The 24,201-nt window shown below is 38.6% G+C and overlaps 1 protein-coding gene across 2 annotated transcripts in view; it reads left to right on the top strand.

The window, feature by feature from the left end:
• Positions 1-24,201, top strand: part of LOC143750621 (zinc finger SWIM domain-containing protein 6) — a 104,187-nt gene that overhangs the window by 58,265 nt on the left and 21,721 nt on the right. For both annotated transcript variants that reach the window (XM_077243783.1, XM_077243782.1), the window contains exons 3-8: positions 2,879-3,027; positions 3,943-4,093; positions 16,212-16,391; positions 18,381-18,557; positions 19,200-19,346; positions 23,756-23,905. In XM_077243783.1, the coding sequence (XP_077099898.1) occupies positions 2,879-3,027; positions 3,943-4,093; positions 16,212-16,391; positions 18,381-18,557; positions 19,200-19,346; positions 23,756-23,905 (954 nt within the window). The remainder of the gene's footprint in view (positions 1-2,878; positions 3,028-3,942; positions 4,094-16,211; positions 16,392-18,380; positions 18,558-19,199; positions 19,347-23,755; positions 23,906-24,201) is intronic.

Below are 24,201 nucleotides of genomic sequence, written 5' to 3' on the forward strand. Positions count from 1 at the left end.
TCATTTTTGTCATTCTAAGCAGGAAGTCCCATATCTTTTTTTTTTTAAATTTTATTATTTTTTATTATTGCATTTCTAAGAACATACAAAATCAATGCCATGGGGTAAATACGATTGAGAGTAGCCTACAATCACAGGTTATAAAGTCAGGAGAATATCATGCAAATGACTCAGTGAGATAGTTTTAGGAAGTCCCATATCTTTGTAGAGGGGTTGAAACTACAAACACTCATTCCTCATTTTCCCAATTCCCAGGAAGGGGGCTCCCACTCACACTGAGTGGGACTTCACCTTCTGAAACTAAAACAATATCTTCCATCTTGTTTGGAAGTTAAAACCTGGCTCTACAGCGATTGTTAGCTAAAGTTACAACAATGGCGGAAGGTACTCAATATGATATGGAAGAGGATTTCGAAAGTCTGATGCTCGAATCAGATGTTCGTGGCCAGGGGCGGAGTGGCAACCGGGAGAGTCTGGACTTTTCCCGGTGGGCAGGTAGTGTTTCGGTTTTTTTCGGTCTGATAATAGTTATACATTGCAAGTTCTTAACAACACCATCCGCTGCCCGCTTGTCAAAAGGTACAGCCTCTCTGCTCAATCCGTAAATAATTGCATCGATCCGCGGAAGTTCGTCTGGTTTTTCCCAGGCTAGAGAGTCTCCTCAACGGCGATAGAGTGAAGCGTGCGTCCGTCCTAGTGAAGACTGCGCGTGCCACAGAGAACACTGTATCCATGACACTGATGGCAGCGGGCACGAGCGCTCAGCTTGAGTTCAAAAACAACACATTTTAGCCTTTTTACAGTCTATGATTTTAGCGCTAGATCTCTTATTTAATAGCGAACTAAATGGATGCTCTACTAGTTAACTGGAGATGTTTTATTTATTTCAATTAGGTACATCCGTATAAGGCTTCATTAGTTAACATGAACTAACTATGAACAATACTTTGACAGCATTTATTCATCTTTGTTAATTTCAGCATTTACTAATACATTATTAAAATCAAAGGTTGTATTAGTTAATATTAGTTAATGCACTGTGAACTAACATGAACAATGAACAGCTGTTTTATCAATTAACATGAACAAAATTTAATAAATGCTGTAACGTATTGATTGTTAGCTCATGTTAGATAATTCATTAACTAGCGTTAACAAATGAATCCTTATTGTAAAGTGTTACATATTATATATTTATATTTGTCACTGTAGTTAATATGCTGTTTTGTCTTTTTCATTTCTTTGTTTTTTTTTGTTGAGTTTAGAATAGATTTTCTGTTATGTTCAATTTTTTTTAAAACATTTTGATTAAAAAAAAGTTTTTATTTTTATTTTTTACATTTACTTTTTTTTATTTACTTTTTTTCTTTAAATTTTTCTTTTCTTTATTTAATTTAAATATTTTGTTTTATTTAAGAAGAAAACTGGTCGGGTTAAAAAAAATAAAGCCTAATTATTTAAAATGCAGAGTTTCGTGGGAGGGGCTTTATTCTGTATTTGTAGCATATTTTTATTCCTACAGGCTTTTTATTTATTTATTAATTTAAATTTTGCATCTTCTGTCTGATTCCTAGAATTAAAAGAGCTTTCTTTGCTGCTGTACCTTTAAGATTTCTGTATGTTCCTGACATTTGATTAGCCATTTTACCTTGTTACATAGGATGCCTGTAAATATAGTCGGTAATATGTTAATTAGCTCACAATAGTGGCATCACAGCCATGAAGATATCGTCTTTAAGATGTTTTTGCATCTTGATTTCAATAGATTCTCTAGACTGAGGAGGGAGTTTGTTAATGAACGTAGTAAATCAGACTTTTTTTGTGGGAGAATGGCAAACAAAAAATCCTATTTTTCATAATAGGACCTGTATAAAACTTATACAGCTGATTTTTGTAAAGTGCATGCACATTTCCATTAGCATTAGCACTGTTTCTGATCTATGCGTCGGCCTGGAGCTGTCGGTCCCAGAGCCTGATGACATCAATCTAAAGGGAAAGAAAGACTCTTATAGTCTCTTATCGTTTTGGCATTAGGCACAATGGTCATATTATATTTCACTTTTGTCGGGAAGGGAAAATCTAAAGCGGATGTGCCAATTATAGGGGGAAAAAACGTCAGCGAACCGCACATTGCAGAACGGGGGGAAAAGGAAGTGCTTTCATCAGTGTGAGGTCACGGCTGGAATGCAGGAAGTTGGTTTGATGTGGCGTCTAATAAATCTTTACTATGGACCCTCAGCATTGTCGACTTCAGCCGTTGTTTGGGGTTTGGGGGTTTTCTTTCCCTGCATGTGTGCGATCGCATTAAAGGCGACCTGTTATGCTTTTGGGAAACGCGATCCCTGTTTAGTTCCTGTCTCTATGAAGCCCCTCCTTCTGAAAAGCAGACTGTGCTCTGATTGGTCAGCTGGATCAGTGTGTTGTGATTGGTCGAGAGCTTCGAGTGTGTTTGGGAAATGTCCCGCCCCTTCCCATAACCACCAGTTTAACACACTACTAACTAACTCAACCAGGCCCCGCCCCTTAATTCTGCGTATTAATTATTATAATGAGTAATATTGTGACGTGTTCGTTCCCGGAAGAAACTCAAGACTACAATGGAGGCGTTTCAGGAGTTCAGAAACGTTTTAATGTTCAAACAGCAAGATGATCATGGAAAAAAGAATAAGAATAATCGGACCCCTTAAAGGCTGTATTAATTGCGTTAGTTGTGTTAAAGTTTTTGGGCTGATAGATTCTCTGGCTTTGATTTTTCATTCAAATTTGATGGGGTTTTAGTAATTTTGATCATCAGTTTTAATTGAAAGCATCACTTGCTTATAATAATCAGATTTAATAATCAGATCACTGATTGCTTGTTTGTGTATTTGTGTCTCAGGGGCCCCGGACCCCACAGCAGGGGCCAGCGTGGACGACGAGAACTGCTGGCATTTGGACGAGGAACAGGTCCAGGAGCAGGTCAAACTCTTCCTCTCCCAGGGTGGATACCACGGCTCGGGAAAACAGCTCAATCTCCTGTTTTCAAAGGTGGGGTGAAGCTCAACTTAAACATGAGGACTTGCTTTTGATCATCTTCCCTTTTCCACAACACTGCATTAGCATTTTAAGTGATAAACTAAATGTAATGCTGAAAGTTTCCGCCTGCTAGGATAAACCTACCCAGTACACTTGAAGAAAAAGCAATGCATTCTGTCCGGTTGAGCCCTTACATCAAGCATGATGCAAAATATTGTTCTATTTGCAAGCAAAATACTGTAAAAAGCTACAAAATCACTGCAATTAGAATAATAAATCTTGTTTTATGCGTATGATGAGTGGAATTTTGTACCAATGAGATTTCACTTTGGGTGGAGCTACACTTCCTTTTTTTTAAAGTCTGGGGTCAGTTTAAAAAAAATCTTTTATGCAGCAAAGATGCATTAAAATAATGAAAAGTTGCATTTATAAGGTTTAATTTTTTTTAAAATAAATGCTGTTCTTTTGAACTTTCTATTCATCAAATTTGTCAGTTTCCTCAAATATGAAGCAGCTTGACTGTTTTCAAGACTGATAATAATCATTAATGTTTCTTGATCATCAAATCATCATATTATACTGATTTCTGAAGGATCATGTGACACTGAAGACTGGAGTAATGATGCTGAAAATTCAGCTTTGATCACAGGAATAAATTTCACTTTACTATATATTCACATAGAAAACAGCTGTTTTACATTTTAATAATATTTTACTGTTTTTACTGTATTTTTGATCAAATAAATGCAGTTTTGGTGAGCAGAAGAGACTGATTACAAGCATCACAGTTTGTGGCTGTTTAGAACAAAAACAGATTAACAGTGAAATTGCAGAATGTCTGGTTTGGATGCAATGTCAGGTTTAGCACTTTCCTCATAATGGTGCATGTGTTTAAATCTTCCGTGTGCGTTTGCACGTGTGCTTCAGGTACGGGAGATGCTGAAGATGCGGGACTCGAACGGCGCTCGCATGCTAACGCTGATCACAGAGCAGTTCATGGCCGACCCGCGGCTGGCTCTGTGGCGGCAGCAGGGAACCACCATGACGGACAAATACCGGCAGCTGTGGGACGAGTTAGGTGAGAAAACACCGTCTTTTGCTCTTTCTTCCATACAGACAGTATTTAAAGTGCAGTATCATTAAAGTCCCCCTGTGGTGAAAATCAAGCTTTTAATGTTGTTTATATGTCTATATGGAGATTTTAATATGCTTTAAGACAAACCATGTGTAAATTCATAAGTCGACAGCATTGCTGAGTATTTTCTCCTTAAAACTGCAGTGAACCAAAGACAGTCTCAAAAACACGCTTTGAAATCGCTGGTGTTTCTGACGTCACAAACTACCTTGTAACCAATCAGATCAACGCGAGTGGATCTCTGAGCTGAGTGAGTGAGTGGAGGCGGGGCTCATTTGCATAATCATAGAACCGCGTATACTAAATGAGGCAAGGTGTCGAGTTACATTCAAGATATTTTAAGGCTTGAAGAAATTGTTTTACAAGGAAAAAACTTTTAAATATGTAATTTTGGTGATCAAAGATGAGTTTTAAGGGATAAAAGGATTGACTACGAGGGGACTTTAAGTCTTGATGTTGTTTTGGGCTCTACTAGAACAGGTTTTCCTGCTTGAATGTTGATTATTTTCCTCATATTCTCCATTGTTGCGGCTCCTCTCTTCCCAGTCTGTCAGTAACGCTCTGTTTACTTCCTGTCTCTATGAAGCCCCTCCTTCTGAAAAGCACACTGCGCTCTGATTGGTCGGCTGGATCAGTGTGTTGTGATTGGTCGATTGCTTTGAGGGTGTTTGGGAAATGTCCCGCCCCTTACCATAACCACCAGTTTAACACACTACTAACTAACTCAACCAGGCCCCGCCCCTTTATTCTGCGTATGAATTATTTAAATGAGGAATATTGTGACGTGTTCGTTCCCAGAAGAAACTCAAGGCTACAATGGAGGCGTTTCAGTAGTTCAGAAACACTGACACTGATATAGAGAAGAACTTTGTAACTTTGCAGAGCTTTTTCATGTTCAAACAGCAACATTACACACTAAAGAAAGATGAAGATGGACAAAAGCAGAATAGGACTCCTTTAAGACTAGAATGCATGTCGGTCTGTGTCTGTCGGTTGTTGTTTCTCTGTCAGGCGTGTTTTTAGAGTCGATCTTCTCTGCACTCAGCGTCTGTGCGGATCTCTGTTTAAAATCCACCTGCGTCTCTTAGGACGGCAATTTAGAGGAGACTGCAGATGCCAGATTGCATATTCGTAGCTTTTGCTCTTGATCAATATTGCATATTCTTTTCCCACTTAAAACCCTCTCGGGTGTTCCCGTCTAAAATATACTGTGGTAAGCACACAAGCAGACCCGAGCACTAGAAACCGTCTGCGCACTTTAGCCCGTTTCCGAAGTGCTGCGTCTATTGCTTCAATTACTGTAACTGGATCAAAACGCACAGAGCCAACAACAAATGTTGTTTTACTGCCATTCAATCCACCTAGCGTATTATATACAAGGAATATATCATGCTTTTTCCGCCTTTCCATCTCAATTTCCTGCTATCAGCACTATTGGAATGAAAGTGGTGAAAATTGGAAGGACGTGTAATCATTTTAATTGTGACTGGCTCTCCACAGCGTGCTAGCCTGCCAATTCTCAAATCCTGTGATGTTTCATCAATTTTGCCTTGGCACTGGGCGGATGTGGGCACAATTGCTGGCGTTCAGGTCCCCGGGTGCCGAGCTCAGAAGCAGAGCGGGAGATAAACACTAGACCGATGCAAATCTGACGCTGCGTTCAAACCATTCCATTTGATGACGACTTGTGCAAGTACGCTAGTCGAGCTTGATCTTATGCGATGAAATGTGGCCAAACACAATTCGTAATGTGGCACAAATGCTTTTTTCCCAGTATTATTGTAAACTACTACTACTACATCTACTGTTAAATATGGAAGCTTGTTACCACCTCAGAATATATATTTTTTAAAGATAATTGCGACTTTATTTCTCAGAATTGAGTGTTATAAAATCAGATTTGTGATATAAAGTCACAATTGCGACTTATTTTCACAATTCTGACTTTATAACACGCAATTGCGACTTTATATCATAATTCTGACTTTATAACTTGCAATTGCGACTTTATATCACAATTCTGTCTTTATAACACGCAATTGCGACTTTATATCACAATTCTGTCTTTATAAAGTCAATTGCGACTATTTCACAATTCTGACTTTATAACTCGCAATTGCGACTTTATATCACGCAGTTCTGAGATAAAAAGTCAGAATTTCGAGATAAAAAATCTTTTATTTTTTATTCTGTGGCGGAAACGAGCCTTTTAAGAACTTTTTTCTTTAAAGAAATAAATACTTTTATTCATCAAGGACACATTAAAATTGACAATAAATTGATCAAAAGTGACAGTAAAGACATTTATAATGTTACTAAAGATTCTATTTCAAATAAATGCAGCTCTTTTGAACTATCTTTTATCAAACGATCCTGGAAAATAAAGTGTATCAGTTTCCACAAACATATGAACTGTTTTCAACATTGATAATAATCATAAATGTTTCTTGAGCATCAAATCATCATATTATAGTGATTTCTGAAGGATCATGTGACACTGAAGACTGGAGTAATGATGCTGAAAATTCAGCTTTGATCACAGGAATAAATTACACTTTACTATATATTCACATAGAAAACATCTATTTTACATTCTAATAATATTTCACTGTATTTTTGATGCAGCCTCATGTGCTTTCATATCTCTATGCGTTCAGGCAAAGAACAGTTTGAAAGCTTTAAGAGCTGGAGTTTTCAAGGGCTGATGCTTTTGTTTCCGAGCTGACGGTGCGACTACAAGGAATTTGCGGGGTTGAAGAAGATTAGCGGGCGTTTGTGCGCTGTGAGGCCTTCTGTGCCACATTTCTGTGATGGAGGATGAGGAGAGGCTGCAGGAAGGGGAGAGAGGCCCTTTGTGTCACAAAAGGGAAGTTGGCTGTTTAACGAGTGGCCCCTGGAAAGGGCCTCACAACCAACTCGAGTCCTACACACTTGAAATGTTGCGTCCGACTGAATTAGGGAAATGCAGTTTGCAATATGTATTGTGTATCCCAGATTATTCTGGTCTGGTTTGGTTTACTGATTAATTTGGCTAAGAACAGCTCACTTAGACAGGATGAGAGACTCGGACTGATATGTGAAATAAAGCAAGCACTGGACCTTCACTTTATGTAATATTTAGGAGAAATTTGAAAACGGTGATACCCCAAGAATAGATGGGAAGCAAACAGTTACATTAAATAAAACTCATTTTATTAATAATAATATTATTTAATAGTAGTATTTAAATAAAATTGTATTGTAATATAATTTATTAGTGGTGCTTGCCAAAGGCAAGGTATCACTATTGTTCTTCTCCATACTTATTATTCTTCTACTTCTTATTATTATTCTGGACAAAGTTTGGCGCGTAACTCCTCCTGCACCGTTTGTCACAGACCCCTGAGAGAGGCGTCAAATCATGCACCCCATTGAGGAGAGGTGTGCTATGACTTTTATAAGCGATCGGGGGTACGATGTTCGCCCCAGGGGCGAAAAACAGCCCAAAAAACCGCATAGACTTAACATTGTGAAAAACATTGACGAGTCAGAGCTCAGATTTCGCAGAAACGTGTTATTTGCCACATTTGAAGAGGCTGGCAGGCTTTGTAAGAACATCCATCACAATGGGGTAAAAGTTGCACCCCTGGGGGGCAGGAGCTGCCCACAGTTGCCCCATTGACTTACTATGGTGTAGGACGGCCCATGAAACACACGTGCTTTTCCTACTATGGTAAATTGCATAGGGATATTGTATTGAACATAGCTCTGGATCACAGTGTACTAGAGACAAGGGGGCGGGCTTATTTTACTCAGACGACCAATCAGTCTCTCTTGATCATTGTGAAGCTATCAAGGCACGCCCTAGCAACCATTTAGAGCACCTTAGCAACAAGTTCCATAGACTTCCATTGAAAGAGATCAAAATGGATATCTCCGGATAGAAGTGTCATAGAAACAAAAGGGTGGTCTCGTTTGACTCGTTTGACTCTGGGCAGCAAACAGCCAATCATGAACCACCTCAACACTTCCTAGCCCCTCCGTAGCAACCATTGTCAAGCACCTTAGCAACTAAAACCTATAGAGGGATATCTTCCATTCCGAATGTCACAGAGGCATGGGAGTTGGTTTATATCATTCACACTAACAATCAGCCTTTTCAGTTTCATGACTGGCAGCTGTCAAGCCACTCCCTAGCAACCAAACAGAGCACCCTAGCAACCATTTTGCAAGACCTATATGTCTGTATCAGAACATCATATAGAGATGGGGTTAACACAAGTTTGACTCTGGGCAGCAAACAGCCAATCATGAATCATGTCAACACTTCCTAGCCCCTCCCTAGCAACCATTGTTGAGTACCTTAGCAACCAAAATCCTTGAAGGGATATCTTCCATTCTAAATGTCACAGAGGCATGGGAGTTGGTTTATATCATTCATACTGACAAGCAGCCTTTGGACTTTCATGACTGGCAGCTGCCAACCCACTCCCTAGCAACCAAACAGAGTACTCTAGCAACCATTTTGCAAGACCTATATCTCTGCATCAGAACATCGTATAGAGATGGGGGTTGTCTCTTTTGAATCATGCTAGCAAACAGAACTTCCAACATGCTACACATGCTAGCTGTGAATAACTACATGCTAATGGCGAGTAGGTAAGTGCTAAATCATGCCAAGAAAATGCAAAGAACTCCAATAGTAACCATCTGTGACAACTACCAACCACCTAGTGACACCATAGCAACCACCCAGAATACCCTAGCAACTACCTAGCAACAACCAGAATACCCTAGCAACCACCTAGCAACAACATAGCAACCACCCAGAACACCCAAGCAACCGCCTAGCAACCACCCAGAATACCCTAGCAACCGCTTAGCAACACCATAGCAACCACTCAAAACACCCTAGCAACCGCCTAGCAACCACCCAAAACACCCTAGCAACCACCCAAAATACCCTAGCAACCACATAGCAACCACCACTTCACATTTTCTTCTGGAAATGTACATTCTAGTAATTATTATTCTCCTGCAAAAAAATTTGCACCCATATAAAAACATATATTATATTATAATGTGCTTAACATAAGTTTTTTTATATAATATATATGTGTAGCTATATATATATATATGTGTGGGTATATATTATATTAAATTATATTAAAGTTTGAAGCTTGTGATTTTTGTTGGTCATCATGAAATCAAAATTGACAATTGAACATTGCAGTTTTTATTATAAATGATTTATTAGTGCAAATTATCATTTTAAATTCATGTTACTCATAATCATGAATCAGAATAACTTCCTCCTGGAGCATCTTGTCTCTGATGATGTGGGCGGGGCAACCTGTCACTCACATGAGATCAGCCAATAGCAAACTACAACCATCCAATCAATTCCCCACAGACACCATCAAGCCCCGGCCACATTTTGTTCCTTTTTGAGAAGCGTTTCACTCGCATACACGTCACAATAGAGAAGAAACGACTAGCACAGCTTCCATTTGAAGCCGACTTTAACCCAGAGTGATTAAAAAGAGGAGGAGAACGAGATCTCTCTCTCTCTGTCTCTCTCTCTCTCTCTCTCTCTCTCTCTCTCTCTCTCTCTCTCTCTCTCTCTCTCTCTCCCTCTCTCTCTCTCTCTCTGATGAATCATTACGCCTGTCAGGTCCTCTAAGCCCTGGCGTAATTGGAGAGGCCTACGTTATGAAGGCTCCCCCTCCTCTTCCTCCCTGACAGGCGCGATAATGCGAAGACCATTTCATTAAATCCCGGACACTTAATCTGACACCGGCGGTCAGGTAGTCTGAGGATGAGGAGCTGCCAGCGAGTCTGAGGAAGATTACAGCACAGATTTATACGCTCGTTCCTCTCAGCATCCTTCACTCGGTCTCTTCCTTCATCCGTCTTTCGCTGCGAGCCGGTCGCTTTTGTTGAGGAACAAAGGCTCGCTTGCATCAGGCAGAACTCCGATCGCTTTTATTCATTGTTTTAGCACTTATGTTTGGTGGCGCTAGTGGCAGTCGCCCTGCTTGCCCTCGGCCCCTTAGAAAACCACATACAGCTTGAGCGTTCACTGTGTACGCACTCAATACAGTCATTCACTCACGGATCAGACTTCAGTGTGTGTGTGTGTGTGTGTGTGTATGAAACCAGTAAGGACAACGAATTTGACGTCTTGTGATACTAAGCGTTATAGAAGAGTGCAGACGTTAATGAACCAAGTGCCATCAATTCATGAAATATGAATTTCTGTAATACTTGATTTCTAACCCTACTTCTCTCAAAGTGGCATTAAATTCTCTAATATAACATCATATAACAAGAAATATCAAAGTATTATATTATATTATATTGACTAATGATAATAATAAATCATCAAATTACAATACAAAATAGGTGCAAAGGTTTTTGCTGGAAGAATATATTAAACAAATTATATGTATTATACAAAATGTGTGTGTATAATGTGTGTGTGTGTGTGTATATATATATATATACATTTATGTATGTATATAATAAAAATTAATAATATAATAATAATAATAATGTGAATACTATTTCATATACTATATTATGTTAATGTTAATAATAAATTTGATAGTATAATATAATTTCTCCTGGTTAAATAAAGGTAAAAATAAAATATGGAAATAATAATAATTTTCATTATATATTATGCTTTATTATATTATTGTATTGTATTGTGTTGAATTTTATAATTTTAATGATTTGTTTTTATTATTGTAGTGCTGCTGCTGGCCTCTAAGAAAACCGACTTTGTTTCTGAAGTGTGTGTTTCTGTAGTGTGTGTTTCTGTAGTATGTGTTTCTGAAGTGTGTGTTTCTGTAGTGTGTGTTTCTGTAGTGTGTGTTTCTGTAGTGTGTGTTTCTGTAGTGTGTGTTTCTGTAGTGTGTGTTTCTGAGTGTGTGTGTTTCTGAGTGTGTGTGTTTCTGAGTGTGTGTGTTTCTGAGTGTGTGTGTTTCTGAGTGTGTGTGTTTCTGAGTGTGTGTGTTTCTGAATGTGTGTGTTTCTGTAGTGTGTGTTTCTGAATGTGTGTGTTTCTGTAGTGTGTGTTTCTGAATGTGTGTGTGTTTCTGAATGTGTGTGTTTCTGAATGTGTGTGTTTCTGAATGTGTGTGTTTCTGAATGTGTGTGTTTCTGAATGTGTGTGTTTCTGAATGTGTGTGTTTTTGAATGTGTGTGTTACTGAATGTGTGTGTTTCTGAGAGAGAGGAATCATGGGATGCTCTGGGCTCGAGACAGGCGCTGACAGTGAGGATGAGATTGGGAGTGAAAGCTCAAATTATGCCCGTGAAAGACCCGGTCAGAGCGAGGGGAGGGACTCCGTCAGTCAGTGTGTGTGTGTGTGCGCGCGCATGACCGTCAGTGTGTTTGCATGTGTGGAAGAATTTATTCGGCTAAGGTCAATATTGTTTTAATTAATCTGGGCACAGGGGCCTGTGTGCTGAAAGCGACTCCTCTTCATCTAGGTTACGTGTGACGGAGGAGGCTGGAAATTAGGCCACGACTCCTCTCAGCTGACAGAATTACACTGGCGAGCACTAATCCTTCACATTGTCCAAACACAAAGCCGTATAGCCAGCAAGTTTAAGACAATGGTGGGCTAAATAGCCAGCGGCGTCTTTATTAGCATGTAGCGTCGTAATGAATTACAGCTGCCGTAACCGTTTCAGTTTGCGGTTTATGAGCAATAATTGTCAGACGATGTGAAGATTGGTTTACGCTGGAGTTCTGCTTTGGTTTAGCCATAACATCCACTTTGAAGTGTTTTTATTGTGTCTTATTTGCAGTCTTGTTTTGTCTGTATTTACTGACTTGTTTGTCACAGATTTGTTTGCTCCCTTCTAGGGATGATGACCGTTTTTGACTAATTTTCGTTTCCATTTAATGGTTCTGGTTGGTTTGTGTGTGTCATGGAAGCAAAGATCCCTTCACTGGGAGTGATTGAGATCATCTAAGAGTGTTCACTAACTAGTTATCAAATTATCATATTATCAGCAACTGAAAAGTGGGTGAATCAGTTTTGGTATGGATTCTTGTAAATAACCCCAAGATAGCCTAAAAAAGCACCTTTTTTAACATAAACACATTAATAAATATTGTTGTAGTAGTATTTATTACAATGGAACTCTGGATGTGTATTGTTAACTCGACTCGTGAGTCATTTAAACGAACCGATTCATAAGATTCATTCGCTCATGAATCAGAATATATGAGTTGTTTGTTTGTTGTTTGTTAGTTGTTGGGTGAAACCAGCGAAGGCATTGAAATTGACGTCTTATTTTACTTCGCATTTTATCGCTCAGCAGAAGAATGCTGATGTTCAAGAACGTCATGAATTCATAAAAATATGGTTTACGTAATAGGCCTACTTAATTGATTTTATAATCCTAGTTCTATCATAGAGACATTAAAGTCTCTATAATATGTTTTTCAGAAGAAAAAAAAAAATATATATATATATATATATATTTTTTTATGCATTTTTTCTGAAAAACATTATATTATAGAGAGTATTTGTATGTATGTGTATATATATATATATATATATATATATACATATACATATACATACACATACATACATATACTTGTGCATCATTATATTATATTATATATATATTATATTAAAACTTGTGCATCCGTATATTATATTGTATCATATTATATAAAAATTTGTTTATAGTTTTCCAGCACAGAAACTTCCACGTTACATTACATTGTTTCCCAGCAAACAAAAACCTTTGCACTCTCATTCCTGTAATGCTTGATTTCTAAACCTACTCCTGTCTCTTAAAGTCTCTGAGATCCGCATGTTTTGGGGTGCATATTTCCACGTCTGTTGTCCTTCATGCCCAAACAAAGAGCCGAGACTCCGTCCCATCCCCCACGAGCTTCCCCTGTTCTTCCAGATTTCCTCACATCTCTCTCTCTCTCTCTCTCCTCCTTTGTCTGCCCCTCTTTTCTCTCGCTGCTATCTAATTCCTCTCCTGCCATCATACATTTGTCTCTCCCGCTCCCTTCATTTCTCTCCCCATCTCGTTGTTTTCTCCTCCGCCCCTCCTCCATCCCTCGCTCTCTCTCTCGTCCGCTCAGCTGGGTCTAGCAGGTATTCTCAGTGTGTCATTGTGAAGCACTCTGGGAGTGATTAAACCATCATACACAATCCGTATGGCGTGGCGCTCGCGTCAGGCTCCATACATCACTGCCTAATGCAGCCAATGGGATGAATTAGAGGAGAAATGAACCTCACGGGTTTCGGCTGCTCCGGCTGAAGTTCTGGAGCTTTTCCCGGTGAGGGACGTATGCGTATCGATCCGGCCTTTATGCTCAACAACTTTGGCGTGAAAGTGGCCTGTATTTCTAGATGGATGTCATCTTACTTAATTTTATTTTTTTTTAAATCAGGATTTGTGAGCATTTGGTTTATTTATAGAGTGGAAACTTCATTGGCTGCCGTAATTTTTGCTACCGATCAACCGATATATCAGCCAGACAGATTAATCTGCAGATTTATGAGATCACTGCAAATAAAAGAAGTGTTTTTTTCTCTCTCTCTTTTTATGTCAGTACAAATAGTTGCTGCCATTTGAACTGATATTGTGCTATTGAAGACTGATTTTTGCTTATATTTTTCTGAGATTGGGCATTAATACTGCCAGTTTACCCAATTGCAATTATTTGCCAGACGATGGATGGATGGATAGATATGAATGGATAGATTTAGATGGATAGAGATAGATACATATATGGATGGATGGAGGAATGGAAGGAGAGATGGACATATAGATGGATGTACATATAGATAGATGGACATATAGATGGATGTACATATAGATAGATGGACATATAGATGGATGTACATATAGATAGATGGACATATAGATGGATGTACATATAGATAGATGGACATATAGATGGATGTACATATAGATAGATGGACATATAGATGGATGGACATATAGATGGATGGACATATAGATGGATGGACATATAGATGGATGGACATATAGATGGATGGACATATAGATGGATGTACATATAGATGGATGGACATATAGATGGATGGACATATAGATGGATGGACATATAGATGGATGGACATATAGATGGATGGACATATAGATGGATGGACATATAGATGGATGGACATATAGATGGATGGACATATAGATGGATGGACATATAAATAGATGGACATCTAGATGGATGGATATATAGATGGATAAAAATGGATAGATATATGGATAGATATAGATACAGAAATGGATGGAGGGATGGATGTATATAGATGGTTGGATAGAGATTGATGGAGGGATAGAGATTGACCGAGAGAGAGAGAGAGGGATGGATGATGGATGGCTAGATGGACCGATATAGATACAGATATAGAGATGAATGGATAGATGGATAGATATAAATACAGATATGGATGGATGGATGGATGGATGGATGGATGGATGGTTGGAGAGAGAGGGATAGATGTATAGATAGATGGATGCATAGATAAGATAGATAAGATAGATAGATAGATAGATGGATAGATGGATGGATGGATGGATAGAGCAAATGTAGGAAGTTTCATCACAGCTCTACTTCTCAATTGTAAAACAAAATCAAAAATCTGATTCATATCTGGTTATTCATCCAATCAAAAGAATTGCATTCGGTTCCTTGTCAACTTCATTAGGCATGAGCAAAAATATATGATGCTAATTCTGAGAAATTGCTGTCTCAGGATTACCTTATTACCATCAAATTCAAAGTAGAAGCAGAACAGACGTGATTGGACGAGCTCCTCTTAAGGGTACAGTACACTCGTTTGTCTGTGTTAAACGTGACTGCGTTCATTCGAGCGGTCAGCTGACCCATTTATCTGTTCGTCTGTCAGACTTTATGAAGTTAATGAAGCCTAGATCGGATTTCTCTATCCATATTTCTCTATTGGTCTTTGTGTTGGGTTGGGAATCGAAAATCAAATACTTGAGGTCAGGAATCGGATACTTGTTATAAAATTAATTTCGATTCCTTTGTGAGTATTTCAATGTGACTGCGCACACATCCAAAGCACGCTCACAGAAAAAGTGACTTTAAACCGTGTGATCGCGAGACGACTCGAGCGCTGTTTTCTGTGCTGCGCACGCACGTGTAACTATATTGGGCAACTCTTAAAGTGACAGCAACTGCCGTGTCTATAATAACAGTAATAAAACAACAAAAAAACAGAGAAAGTTCACTCATTCTTGACTGAATAACTTTTGTAACTATATTTGTAATCTATATTTTATTTATAAAATACAATGTTATTTTACATTTGATTACAGTTTCTGTACCTTAATACCTGAAAATATTCAAACACTGTTTATTTCAATCGTATCATTGTTCAGTTGCATCAATTTGTTGCGATTGCTAATTTTTTATATGTTCTTTTTTAATTACTGAGTATTAACTTGTCTTTTAATAATGCTCTACATTTATATTAGTTAGTCTAGTTGTTTTTCTATGGTATTTTTAAACCACAGGCAAAGTGTCCTTTAGCCTGTTGATTTTTGTTCATGATATTCAGCTACAATAAAAAAAGTTGCAATAAGACTAAATTTGAATGATATCTAAGTTGTTTTTTTCCTAATTGGAATCAAAATGAGGAATCGTTAAGGATCGGAACTGTCAAGTCACCTTCATTTATATAGCGCTTTTAACAATATAGATTGTTTCAAAGCAGCTTTACAGTGATAATAGGGAATTAAAGTAACAGAGATTGTTTTGGCTTTACAGCAGCTCTAGAATAAAGTTATTATCCAGCTAAAGTTAGTTTTGATTGATTCACTTTTGTTGCAAAGATCATTAGTTATTAACTTAGGGGCCACTAACACGACACCGTTCTAACAGAAAACCCTTAACACGCTCCGGCCCGCTCATCCGCACAACAACAGTGTTTAGTGCTCGAGAACGCAAACCTTGAAATGGGGTCCAAGGTGCAAGAATCAAAATAGAAAAAAGAATCGTGAAAATTCAAACGATACCCAACCCAATATCTTTGTGTGTTTCCCAGGTGCCTTGTGGATGTGTATCGTGCTGAACCCCCACTGTAAGCTGGAGCAAAAGGCCGCTTGGCTTCGGCAGCTCAAGAAGTGGAACAGTGTGGACGTGTGTCCCTTGGAGGACGGTAACCACGGCAACGAGCTGCCCAATTTAACCAATGCCTTGCCTCAGGGTGCTCACGGCAACCAAGGTAAGCGTGTGTGTGTGTGTCATGATGATGGTGGGTGTTTTAATCAACCGTGCCTCCGTGTGCCCCTTTTATTAGGCTTTGTGTGACTAATGGAATGCCCCTAATAACAGCGGTTCACTACTTCCTCCCTGGCTTTTGTCCTTGCTTTGCTAATCATAACTCTGGGCAAAAGCGAGGGGTTGGGCCGTGGGGGGAAAATAGCTCTATTGAAACTTTTCGATTAGTCAGGTCTTTTATACCGAGGCGACAACGTCTGCGGAGACTTTATGATGTGTTTTGTTATAAATATTCATGCTCCAGACAGGTAATTGCTGAGAAATGACTTCCCCTTTCCGAAGGTATTTTGGGTATGAATGGGCTGTAGACTAGTCGGATAAATGTCTAGATTTAATTAGAGATTTTGCACTAAGGTGCGGCAATATATTAAATATTTATGATATAGTTTATAAGTTTTGTTGACAGTAAAAAAATGAATGCTTTATTTGCTGCTTAAGTGTTCTTTTTTTTGTAGAAGAAATGTAAATATTCAGCAAAAACACATTAAATTGATATAAATTGGACATTCAAGACATTTATAATGTTACAAAAGGTTCTATTTCTAATTAATTCTGTTAATTGAACTTCTTTCTATTCATCAAAGAATCCTGGAAAAAATTATTTAATTTCTGTTACAAATATTCAAATGATCACAGAAGAACTGGGATAAAAGTTTACAGTTTTGATATAAACACTGATGTCTATGGTAGTGGTTAAAATAGAGTAAATCACCTTTTGAAAGTAACTTGGCGCTTCAGATAATGATTGTATCAATTACATCGTTACACCAGTAGGTGGCGACAAGTGAATCATTCATTCAAGAGATTTGTTCAAAAATGCTGATTCATCCAGTAATGAAACGAGTTAAGTATTTATGAGTGAGTCATTGAATCATTCACTCAACCCGTTTTCAATATATATGTATTTTTTTATAATTTAAATTAAAAATAGACTGCAGCAATTAACATTTTCTTGTTCATTAACATGTTTTGTTTAGATACATTTTGGGAGAATCTTCCTAAAATCTAAATTTTTCAAGATTCGTGCAGCTCTAATTGATAATAAGAAATGTTAATTGAGCAGCTAATTTCACAAATTACTATATTTAGGATCAAATAAATGCAGCCTTGGTCTGCAGAACAGACTTCTTTTAAAAACATTCAAAAATCGAATTCACTGATTCATTGGTGTTATCACTCAAAAATATTAAGTCCCTGCGTGGAATTTCACTTGTTTAGTTTCTGCATATATTAGGGGTGTAACGATACCCTCATGTCACGATTTGATATCACGATACTCAACTCACGATATGATATTATTTCGATACTCCAAGACATATCATAAAAGCTTAACAAAAAATAAACCGTTGACAAATTTAGTATTACATTGTGGGTGTAAATGTATAGACTTTAAATAGATATATTTAAAATAATGTAGGCCACTTTTTACTGGTCAGACATTTGGCATTATCAGGACCCACAAATATTCCCCCATTGCATTATTATACATTATATTCAACATTATATATATATATATATATAACGGTTTAATGTAGTACTGACACTAAACCTTTGAGACATTTTATTTTGGGTGAACTATATACAAATGTATTGTCACTATCCACGATACATATTATTGCATTTTTGTATTGCGATATATTGTTACACCCCTAGTATATATGGAATACTGCCAAAAGGCTTGATATAATGATTAATATAGCTATATCAGCCGGCTGTACTATGTAAAGCCACCTTGCAGCAGTCATGCCAGTATCTGCACCACCCGGGAATGACAGTTCAGCTCGCTGCACTAATCTACGGACTTATTTCTGAAGGTTTTACTGTTTGGCCCTGACTGACAGGCCCCCGTGGGCCTCGCTCTCAGAGCTAGCATTGAGAATGACAGAGCAATTTCCTTTCTCTCTTCCCTGTCTCTCCTCCTCCTCTTCCTCAGATTTGGGCACCCGGCCCCACCGGACGGTTTTCACGCGAGCCATCGAGGCATGCGATCTCCACTGGCAAGACAGCCACTTACAGCACATTATCAACGACGACCTCTACACCAACTACTGCTACCATGACAACACTGAAAATTCGCTCTTTGACTCTCGCGGATGGCCCTTGTGGCACGGTGAGCGGAAAAAGACGTTTGCTTGACTCGCCTCTTTGTGTTGAGCAGTTCTATAGCATTAAGGAATAAAAGGAAAGCGAGTTTAAGAAAAAAAAGCAATGAATGGAGGCTTTATATGGAGCGAGAACGAGAGTTTCTAACTACAGTCAAACCAAAAATTATTCAGACACCAGATATAGTTTTTGATATTTTTTTACTAGTGTGTGCAGGACACTATAGTTCATTTATGTAAGTGAGGAGCGCAAAATAAAGTAAACTGTGACTTTATACCCCAAAATTCTTCATACATTGGACTAGCAGTAAAATTGATAAAAAATTAGGGATCAATTTGTCTGATTGTGTAGATAAACTAACAGCTGACAGATATTCAACATAATTCATCAGTGAGACAGTCTAACAGAAGGTACGGACAAAACCAGTGAAATATCAACTGATTTGATAACTTTTATTATCATTTTCTAAACTATAGCGAATAAACTGTGATAATGTGAGAAATGTTAAAGGTGTCTGAATAAATTGTGGTTTGACTGTAAATGAAAGGAATTTTTAGTTTCTGTCCCCGCTAGCCTTTTGCGTTGTTATGTTTCTCTATTGTGCTCGTCTGAGGTTTTTAAAGCATTTTTTTGTTTTTTTTAATGGCAGAACACGTCCCTACGGCCTGCGCCAGAGTAGATGCACTGAGATCTCACGGTTACCCACGGGAAGCACTGCGATTGGCCATCGCCATCGTCAACACCCTGCGCCGGCAGCAGCAGAAACAGCTGGAGATCTTCCGAAACCACAAGAAAGGTGAGTTCAAAACTGGGACTTTTGCTAAAAATGAACATTCGGTCGGGGAAAGCGTTTGATTATAAGTTGCAGCAGTGCATAATGCATCCTATCATGAACTTCCTTAGACTGGCGACATGGTTTTCCATGCATTTAATTTTACTGCTGTATGTGGGAAGAGACTAATTTTATAGAATGATACATGAGCTAACATGAACTTGCTAACATTCGACTACAGGAGAGAGACCATGTCGGAGTTCCTATTTGTAGTTGCTGTGTGGCATCACTGCTTATGGCACATGCTGTATAATGTTATATTTCATGATATATTATACCGTAACCAGGTGTGACAACGCCACAAAATGTTTCTATTCCTGCGAAGTCGTGGCTGGAACAACAATATACAGGTCCTTCTCAAAAAATTTGCATATTGTGCTAAAGTTCATTATTTTCCATAATGTAATGATAAAAATTAAACTTTCATATATTTTATATTCATTGCACACCAACTGAAATATTTCAGGTCTTTTATTGTTTTAATACTGATGATTTTGGCATACAGCTCATGAAAACCCAAAATTCCCATCTCAAAAAATTAGCATATCATGAAAAGGGTCTCTAAACGAGCTATTAACATAATCATCTGAATCAACTAATTAACTCTAAACACCTGCAAAACATTCCTGACGCTTTTAAAAACTCCCAGCCAGTTTCATTACTCAAAACCGCAATCATGGGTAAGACTGCCGACCTGACTGCTGTCCAGAAGGCCATCATTGACACCCTCAAGCAAGAGGGTAAGACACAGAAAGACATTTCTGAACAAATAGGCTGTTCCCAGAGTGCTGTATCAAGGCACCTCAGTGGGAAGTCTGTGGGAAGGAAAAAGTGTGGCAAAAAAACGCTGCACAACGAGAAGAGGTGACCGGACCCTGAGGAAGATTGTGGAGAAGGACCGATTCCAGACCTTGGGGGACCTGCGGAAGCAGTGGACTGAGTCTGGAGTAGAAACATCCAGAGCCACCGTGCACAGGCGTGTGCAGGAAATGGGCTACAGGTGCCGTATTCCCCAGGTCAAGCCACTTTTGAACCAGAAACAGCGGCAGAAGCGCCTGACCTGGGCTACAGAGAAGCAGCACTGGACTGTTGCTCAGTGGTCCAAAGTACTTTTTGCATGTCATTCGGAAATCAAGGTGCCAGAGTCTGGAGGAAGACTGGGGAGAAGAAAATGCCAAAATGCCTGAAGTCCAGTGTCAAGTACCCACAGTCAGTGATGGTCTGCGGTGCCATGTCAGCTGCTGGTGTTGGTCCACTGTGTTTTATCAAGGGCAGGGCCAATGCAGCTAGCTATCAGGAGATTTTGGAGCACTTCATGCTTCCATCTGCTGAAAAGCTTTATGGAGATTTCATTTTTCAGCACGACCTGGCACCTGCTCACAGTGCCAAAACCACTGGTAAATGGTTTACTGACCATGGTATTACTGTGCTCAATTGGCCTGCTAACTCTCCTGACCTGAACCCCATAGAGAATCTGTGGGATATTGTGAAGAGAAAGTTGATAGACACAAGACCCAACACTCTGGATGAGCTTAAGGCCGCTATCGAAGCATCCTGGGCCTCCATAACACCTCAGCAGTGCCACAGGCTGATTGCCTCCATGCCACGCCGCATTGAAGCAGTCATTTCTGCAAAAGGATTCCCAACCAAGTATTGAGTGCATAACTGAACATAATTGTTTGAAGGTTGACTTTTTTTGTATTAAAAACACTTCTTTTATTGGTCGGATGAAATATGCTAATATTTTGAGATGGGAATTTTGGGTTTTCATGAGCTGTATGCCAAAATCATCAGTTTTAAAACAATAAAAGACCTGAAATATTTCAGTTGTTGTGCAATGAATCTAAAATATATGTAAGTTTAATTTTTATCATTACATTATGGAAAACAATGAACTTTATCACAATATGCTAATTTTTTGAGAAGGACCTGTACAATCTCAGGTACTAATTATATGCTTTATTTAGTTTATTTAATGTGAGTTTGAATATCATTTTGCGACAACTTTATGGATAATAGATAATTCACCTCCGATTTTGAAAATTAAAGGAGACTAATTCAATGGCAAAAATTGTTTCAGTCAATCGGTATTTATTTTTAATGGTGTTAAAATGGTGTCATATTTGTGAATTTGATTATATATCCTTTTGGTTGCGAGTGCATTGTGCTTGCAGAGAGACTCCGCCCACACTCTCTTCTGATTGGCTGTGATTTTATATTCATTTGGTTGTGAGTCCATTGTGCTTGCAGAGAGACTCCGCCCACACTCTCTCCTGATTGGCTGTGATTTTAGATTGACTTTGTGTCATCTCGTAGTGACGTCTGGTGTGAACTAACAAATTGCTTGTCACTGGAATCTTATCGCATCACGTCCAGTTAGGACATGGTGTTAGCTGGTAAAACATTTTTTTTTTTTTTTGTCTTGACAGACCATCATTGCATTATCAGCAGTCGGTCATGTTGCAAGAAATCCCCTTTTTTTTGTCTTCCAGGCACTTTGATGCAAATCGCGTGCAGTTTTAATCTGGCATGTTCTCTCCATCATTTCCTGTCCTTTTTCTGTTATCTGTATCACTAACAGTGGCAAAAAGGCCAAAAATGGTAGCATTGTTACCCAATTATCTTTTCAGCAGCGTGTGCCTGTGCTCTGTGTCTCAGTATCTAATGGCCAGGTAACTGTTTCATGCACCACTGCACTTCACTAGAGCTGAATGTCCACTTGTGCCCAGCAGGGCTCAGGTCAATTGCATTTAAATGCAAATGACTACTTGTTGTGGTGAAAGTGCCCACGCATAATTCATATTATTCAAATGAGGCGGCTCTATGGCCCGGTCCTGGGCTTTATGTAAAACACTAGTGCAGTGATTTCCACAAGAGACGCATGTTTTAGGAAACCGCCTCACAAAGTCAGACTGCATGTGCGGGTTTGTCTCTTGGTAGGTGTGCTGTTTTTATCAATATATTACGTATTTGTATTAAATTAAATATAATTATATTTTCTCTCAATTCATCTTCCATTTTTGGATGAAAGTTCTTTGCAATGCATTCTGGGAGTTCACGTGATTCAAGAATCAACTGTTAGAATGAATAGAGTATGAGTCATTTTAATAACCACTAGGGGTGCAACAATACACAAAACTGACGGTTCGGTTTTCCCACGGTTTTGACGTCTCGGTTCGGTTTAGAAAGCTAAAAAAAATGGTTTAATGAAAAAATTGTTTCTTTGTCTTTAAATTCATTCAATTACAATTAAACGTTTTGCAAGGATTAAAAATCTGCTAATGCTGTAAACTATATAGGGAGCCGCACATTACTATAACATTAAAGGTTAACAACAGAGCCTAGACTTTTAGCCTAAATTCAGATGCTATTTATTTTTTAGATATAATAATCAACACCCAACACATTGTATGAAAACATGTAAACTGAACATAAGGCAGTTTTTGCATTAACTTTACTCTAATTTGTTATTGGAATATAATAATTTACACAGTTGCTGTTATTTTCATCAAAGATTTTTTTAAACGTACATTAAATAAGCAAGATATAATTAACAGGTTAAGTAAAATATAATATATAGGCTAATATAGTGCATTTGTTTAGTGCAAGAGTTCATTTCTCTAAGAACCAACAAGTTGTGGACACTGAATCACTTGCCTGCTGAGGTAAATATAATGCTAGTGACAAGCTATGCAGTTTTATTGACGTCTTTCCGCTGCCGAAACACTGATTGAGCGATTACACGAGTTATGATGCCTTTCAGTAAGTATACTGTATTTTTCAACATGCCTTCAGGTGTCCATTCATGTTTATTCTGTAACTGAGGAAGAGATTATCGCGTTTACTCGCGCTCCGCGCTGCCGCTTGAAATGAGGAGCTAGTACAGTGATCTGTCACGCCACATCAAAGAGCGCCAAAACGGCATTTATTGTTTGATTTTTGTGATCAAATAGTCCGAATTTGAAGATTACACCTTGCTTATTATCGAAAGTAACAAAACACGGAGCTTGCTATTTGGTGTTAGGCTACAAAACTGAATTCGTTGTGTACAGATTCCAGGTCCAATGAGCCGGGCTGGGCAGGGCCGGGGTAGCAGGGGCGTGTTCGGTACGCCATGAGAGTATCGCGATTCGAATCGTGGGTTCAGTATCGCGGTTCTTCGGTTCGAATATCGTTACACCCCTAATAACCACACAATACCCTAATAAGCACATAAAATAGTGCAATTGTGCATTTTTTCTATCAATGCATGACAGTACTGAAAAAAATGCTCCGCCATCTTGGTTATTTTGCAATAACAAGGTATGATATAAGATGTGAGTTTGTTTGTCTACCTTTGAAAAACAAACCCTTTTCTTTTTTTCTCCCTGTAGATTTGCTTCATAAAGGGGTGACGTCCATCACTAATCTAGAAGGATGGGTGGGACACCCTCTGGACCCCATCGGGACGCTCTTCAGCACGCTGATGGAAACAGGCCGCGGGGACGAAGACAGTCCGCAAGGAGGGTTTCTAGATTTCTCAGGTACTGTGACGCGAGATGCTGTAGCACATCACAATCTTTATGATTCATGTTATTTACAGTGTTTTTAGGAACTAGCTGAAACTGTCAAGTCCTATTAACACCCTGTTAAAGCGTCAGGCGCCTTAAACGTCCTCCGTAATTTATAATTAAAAATGTTAATGTAAACATTTATACAGCATGTGCCATGTGCTCCATGACTGTAAAATGTACATTAAGGAACAGTTTTTGCTTTGTTATTGACACAACATCCATTTGCAATGGGAGTTTTCCATACATGCGATCAACTGTCTCTCTAA

Source organism: Siphateles boraxobius, unplaced genomic scaffold (genome assembly GCF_051911475.1).
Source record: "Siphateles boraxobius isolate OS27281-9 unplaced genomic scaffold, OSU_SipBor_1 25, whole genome shotgun sequence".
Taxonomy (NCBI): Eukaryota; Metazoa; Chordata; class Actinopteri; order Cypriniformes; family Leuciscidae; genus Siphateles; species Siphateles boraxobius.